The sequence below is a fragment of the Malurus melanocephalus genome, unplaced genomic scaffold (assembly GCF_030028575.1).
Source record: "Malurus melanocephalus ecotype Western Australia unplaced genomic scaffold, MMel_1.1 scaffold_845, whole genome shotgun sequence".
Lineage (NCBI taxonomy): Eukaryota > Metazoa > Chordata > Aves > Passeriformes > Maluridae > Malurus > Malurus melanocephalus.
In genome coordinates this window covers 62,223-67,973 of record NW_026624077.1, presented here as the reverse complement: position 1 = coordinate 67,973, position 5,751 = coordinate 62,223, and the positions used below count along the sequence as shown (strand labels likewise).

The 5,751-nt window shown below is 67.6% G+C and overlaps 1 protein-coding gene across 2 annotated transcripts; it reads right to left on the bottom strand.

Annotated features, from left to right (window-relative positions):
- Window positions 1-105: 105 nt before the first annotated feature.
- Window positions 106-5,744, bottom strand: FCHSD1 (FCH and double SH3 domains 1). 2 transcript variants are annotated; one of them, XM_057385583.1, is made up of 19 exons: window positions 5,574-5,744; window positions 5,221-5,318; window positions 4,865-4,910; window positions 4,017-4,090; window positions 3,646-3,790; window positions 3,435-3,571; window positions 3,299-3,362; window positions 3,068-3,196; window positions 2,763-2,885; window positions 2,588-2,683; window positions 2,403-2,510; window positions 2,213-2,317; window positions 1,788-2,018; window positions 1,619-1,702; window positions 1,356-1,512; window positions 1,068-1,273; window positions 878-974; window positions 729-796; window positions 107-567 (listed from the first exon to the last, which is right to left on the bottom strand). In XM_057385583.1, exons 1-19 carry the CDS (start codon window positions 5,592-5,594, stop codon window positions 502-504), a joined length of 2,055 nt encoding a protein of 684 aa, XP_057241566.1. In that variant the 5' UTR covers window positions 5,595-5,744; the 3' UTR covers window positions 107-501. The 2 variants fall into 2 exon arrangements, with proteins under 2 accessions (XP_057241565.1, XP_057241566.1); XM_057385582.1 differs by lacking the exon at window positions 5,574-5,744 and having other exon boundaries at window positions 106-567; window positions 4,865-5,288.
- Window positions 5,745-5,751: the final 7 nt, after the last annotated feature.

Sequence of the window (5,751 nt, the reverse complement as noted above, 5' to 3'; positions counted from 1 at the left end):
GCCCAGCGCAGGAGGGCCCGGAGCCCAGCCCCGGGGGCAGGATGGCCCAGCTTCGGTGTGTAACGCCCTGTACATAGACGAGCTACAACCATTAAAGCTGCTGAACCCCCGGCCAGGGCCAGCTGGATTTATTTGGAACAGCCTCCCCCGCCCTCTCCTGCCCGTGAGGAGGTGCTGTGGGGGCTGGAGGGGTCCAGGGATGAGCCCCCCAGGAACCAGGGCTGAGCTGAGGGTGCAGGGGTGATGCCAGGCAGGAAGGACAGAGGCAAGAGAGGAGTGAGGTGGGGCCTGGCTGTGGCACTAGGCACCCCAAAAAGGGGTTCTGGGTGCTGTAGTGGGATGCAGGAGCACTCTGCAAGCAGCACTGGGCAGGATGCAGCCCCTGCAGAGACCAGCTCGGGRCACGGGGCAGCACCAGCCCTTGCTGCCGGCACAGCAGCCTGTGGTGGTTTGCTCAGGCAAAGCTTTCTGGGGGTCAGGGAGGGCTGGGGGGCCGCAGGGTCAGCTGAAGTGTAGCTCGGGGTCAGGCTCGGGGGCTYTGCCGGGCGGCGGGGGCGGTGCACGGAGCTGTGGAGAGGAGAGGGAACAGGGGAGGGAGAGAAGTGGTGCCAACATGCTGAGGCCACTCATCCCACTTCAGACCCCCCAGAGCACACGGGTGGCACTGTCCCCCATTACAGGGGGCTGGGGCAGGTTTGGGGTCACAGCATGGCTGTGATGGGACTTACCGGCCGCAGGCGGGTGGCTGCCAGGTCCGGAGAGCTCTGCCCGCTGCCCGTGCCCTCCTGCCGGCCACCTGGAAGGGCCYRGCAGCTCAGCCTGGCTTTCMAGGCCCCCCAACCCTTCCCAGTYCCSTCCCAGTCCCCCCAGCACTCACCTCCCAGCGATGTCTCAGGAGCAGGGCTGGGCACCAGGCTGGCCCCGGGTGTGAGGCCAGGAGGGGAGAAGGGCGGAGGGGATGGCGACGGCAGCTCCTGGGGAGACACAACCACGAGGGAAYAGTGGGAGGGGGCTCTTCACTGCAGCAAGATGGGGGGCTGCCCAACACTGACCCTCCTGCCACCAACCTGCCCGGCCGCCTCCCGGCCCCCGGTGAGCTCCTCCACCACCAGGGAGGGGAAGACGCCGATGCGGCCATCGAAGTCACCAGTCCAGAAGCCATCATCCACCTCGCCCGGGGCACGRGGCAGCACCCGGATGATGGCCCCCTCGGGGAAACTCAGCTCCTCRGGGCTCTGCCCCTCGTAGTCGTACAGGGCTCGCACCAGCCAGGCTGTGGGGACGGCGGGGAGGGGGCTCAGCACCTCTGGGGTCCCGTTCCCCTCCCCGGGGTGGGGATGATGCCCGGCACCCACCTCCAGGCTCCAGCACCAGTTCTGCAGCCATGATGCTGGAGAGCTGGCGGTGCAGGGCAGAGGGTCCCGGGGGGCCGAGCCCAGCCCCTGACTCGCAGCCCAGGGACAGCAGGTACTTTTCAGGGACATAGCCGACCTGCCCTGCCTTGTTCCGAGCCTGAAGGGGCAGAAAACRCATGAACATCCCAAGCTCCAGAGTGAGGACAGCCTGGGGACTTCCAAAAATTGTACCCAGCACTGAGGGGGGCTCAGACTGCTCCCACCTTCACCCACTCCTCTGCGTCTCCATCCTCAATGATCTCCAGCTCCTCGCCCTGGCTGATGGACAGCTCGTCTGCCTGGCAGCCCTGCAGGAAAAAWGACAAAGTGGCAGAGCGGCTGAGGTGCCATCCCTGGGCAGGCAGGGTGAGGGCCAGGCAGGCAGGGCCATACCTGGTAGCCAAAGATCACCCGGCAGGTGWAGGGGTAGGTGCGAGCAGCAGGCCCCGGCTCCTCGTCCTCATCCRGCTCATCACTGTCCTCGTAGTCATCGAACTCGGCGGGGTCCAGCCCCGTGGGGGTCTCCTCCCCTGTCCCCACTGTGGCCCCGGCCAGCCAGGCGTCCACGTCCAGCCCTGCTGCCCGCAGCAGTGCCAGCCGTGCCTCGGCCTTCACTCGGCTCACCTGGGGACATCACACATGGTCACGGTCCAAGGGGACGAGTCCCAATCCCATTGCCTTCACCCCCAGCGTGGCGGCATCCCCAGCACCACACCCCAAGCGCAGCATTCCAGCCTCCACCCCTCCCTGTCCCTGCATCCCCCAYGCTGGGGGTGACAGAGCTCGAACCCCCCACAATCCCCTGACTGGGGACCCACCTCTGCCTTCCGGATATTTTCCCTCGCTTCTTCCATCTGCCGCTCCACGGCCGCTGCYTCTGCCTCCGGCCCCTGCTGCCGCCTGGCCTCCAGCCGCTGCAACACCTGGGCAAGCACCCACAGCTCAGAGGGTGGTGGAAAAGCCCCTCCTTGAGCCCCGCGGTGCTCCGTGGGGTGGGACAACACCCACCTCCTCGCTGTGCGCCCTGTTCTTGCAGTCCCGGGCCACCCGTGTGGCCCAGCGCCGTGCCTCCTTCTCCAGGCTGGCCCCGTCGTCTGCCGGTGGCAGCAGGCACARCTGGGCAAGGACAGGGGGTGACAAAGGGGTGGCTGTGCAGACCCCACCTTGCTGTTATGTCCCCCTCTTCCACTTACCTCCTCCACCCCCGTGAGCTGGAAGCGCTGCTCGGGCGCCAGGGAGAAGGCGGGGTGGTCCTGCAGGAAGAGGAGCAGGTCCTGCTCCCGGCACACCTGCAGCAGGGAGCGGTGTGGGGCTGGGGGCTCACCTGTGCCCTCCTGTCCCACCCAGCTCCCGGGACGGTGCTGTTACCCGTGCAGATGCCTCCACAACGCCCTGGAACCAGTCCCGGCTGGCCCGGCAGGTCTCCACCTCCGTCCGGCTGGCGGCCGACAGATGCTCCCGGAGCCGCTCGTAGAGATCCCCATCCAGGGCCTGGGGGAAAGTGGGTGGGAACCCCCCTGGCACTGCAAATCCCCTCCCTGGAGCACCCCTGACCCCCCAGGGCAGCCAGTCCTGACCCTGTGCTGGCAGGACCCTCCCTGCTGCCCCGCTGGGGGAGCATGATCCTTGTGGGACCCTGGCAATGGGGCACAGGGGGTCGGGGCAGCCCCTACCTGCATGGCTGCGGGCAGCTCCACRCGCTGGTAATGCTCCAGGTGGGCAGTGGCAGACACCAGGGCRAAGCTGTACTCGTTCTGCACCCCTGCCAGCTGCCTCGAGTGCTCAGCAAGTCTTGCTGAGAACTGTGGGATGGGGACAGCAGGGYTGGGTGATGGTAGGGACAGACCCCTGTGCCCCCTGCACCTACCCGCCTGGATGCCCCTCCAGCCCCCCACGGCACTGACCTTGGCACTGAGCTTTTGCAAACTGGCCTTGGTGTGAAATATCCGCCGGTCACTCTTCCGGAGGCTGGGGAGGATGGGAGGGGAATGTGAGACCACCCTGCAGCCACAGCCCCCCCGCCCCACATCCCCCACTCACCGTGCCTCCACGTCGGCCGCCTTGTCCTTGGCCACCTCGCTGCTGCGCTGCAGGTGGCTGAACTGCTTCTTTGCCTTGTCCAGCTCCTTCACCGTCTCCAGCAGCTCCACCTGCGCCTTCTGCAGCCTCTCGATGCCCTGCGGGGAGCGTCAGCTGGGGGGACAGCTGTCCCCACCGCCCRGGCACAGGGGACATGTCCTCGCCCCGGTACCTTCTTGAGCGTCCTCTCCTTGGAGAGGCGGGCGCTGCGGGCGGCCTCGGCAGCCAGGGCGCGGTAGCTCTCGGAGGCGGTGACACGGACCTGCCCGGCGTGTGCTGTCCCCTCGATGACACCTCTCCAGACGGCAGCTGCAGTCCTGTGGGCACAGGGTTCACACAGGGCTGGGGACTCCCTGCCGCTTGACCCCTTTCAGGGATGCCCAGCAACACTGCCAGCACCCCCAGTCCCAGCAGGTCCCTGGATTTGGGGACATCCCGGTGACACCCAAATCCTGGTTGGCATTAGGCTTCTCCCAGTCGGGAGGGCCATGGGCAGCCATAGTCAGCCCCTTGTCCCCAGCCCTGTCCCTGTCCCCAGCCCACCTGGAGTCASCAGCATCGCCACGGCCCCGCTGCCAGTCTCTCTTCACGAACTGGCTCGCCAGCCTCTGCAGTGCCTGTGGACAGACCCGGCATCACTGGCACTCCCTGACCCTGGGGAGCACCCCAGCACCCACCACCCTGCTCTGGGCCCAAAACTGGGCTCCCYCACCCCAGCTGCTCCCCCCATGAGCCCAGGGACACACACAGTTCAGTGTCAGCAGGAATCCCATCATGCTCCCTATGAGAAAACCTCTTCGGGGAGCAGCCACCACAATGAAAGGACCCCCCTGCTGTGGCTCGTGGGACAGAGCACCTGCAAGGGGACACCAGCGAGGGACACTGRCTACAGGGACAGAGTAGAGGAGCTCCCAGCAAAGCCAAGCACCACAAGACCCCAACCCTGTGGGGACGGTCCCCCCCAGCCCGAGGGGTGTGAGGGAGAGGGTGACACGGTGACCAGCTGTGGGAAGGGGGGACACAGCTCTGCTGCACAATGTCCCCGAGGGATGCTGCGGGGACATCTCACAGCAAAACCAAGCTGTGACATTTCAGAGCAGCGCCCTGCGATGACCCAGCAGACAGCAGAGACCAGCGGTTTCCTCCCCCAGGCTCCYAAAACACCCAAGGTTCGTGCCGCGCTGTGCTCAGCAGAGCCCCCAGCGGGTGCTTGGCCGTGCTCMGGGTCCTCCCGGCAGGGAGAAGCTGCATCCATCTGCCTTCACCCTCCGGGGCCACACGGAGCGGCCAGGCTCGATAATTGCCAGGGCTGCCCATCACCTGCGTGGGGCTGTGYCCAGCTCCTGCCCCGCACAGGCAGGGTGGGTCTGAGTCTGACAGCCCCTCCTTACCTGCCCGTAYTCCCTGTCAATGGTGGCCCTCTGCTTGCTGTAGGACCTGGGGGGAGAGGGGACACGGAGAGGACACACAGAGAGGGGTAGGGATGGGCCATCCCTCCCACCACCTCCTGCCACCATTCCCTTGTCATCCCCCCCTTCCATCACCCCCTGCCTCCATCCTGTCCCCATCAGGCCACCCCAGTGGGTGATGGAGCCCATGACCTCGAGGTGACAGGCTCAAGGTGAGCCGTGCCCGGTCCCTGSCCACCCGTGGGATGAGCTGTCCGGTCAGCCAGGGACGCACACACCAAYGGGATCAGCTGCCCGGCCTCAGCTCGGTGGGGATCTCACACACGCATGGGTCCTACCTGATGTCCTCCAGCAGCTCAGCGTCCCGCTGCTGCTTGCTCTGCAGGCCCGACAGCTGCTCCAGGAGATGGACCCGCAGCTCCTGGGTGAGCTTCACCTGCGGGACGGTCCCGCTCAGCCCCGGTGGCACCGCAGCCCCGGCCGGGATGGGGTGCGGGATGCGCTACCCCCTCGCCCGGGTGCCGGTCCCCACCGCTCCCCACTCCCGGGTGCCGCCCAAGCGCGGCTTCGCTTCCCCAGCCCCGTGAGGCTCCGCCGGGGCCGAGGCTCGGTCACGGCTGCAGGACACGGCAGCGAGGGAGGACCCGGACCCGGTGACCCGCCCCGTGGCCCGGCCCGGCCCGGCGCTCACCTTGCGCGGCGGCGGCTGCATCGCTGCGCTGCCCCGGGCCCGTCCCGATCCAGATCCCGATCCCGATCCCGATCCCGATCCCAATCCCGGCGCGGTCCCGGTGGCGGTCCCCGATCGCCGCCGCCACGACCCGCGTGTGCGGAGCCCGGAACTGCCGGGCCGGCCTCGCCCCGCCCCC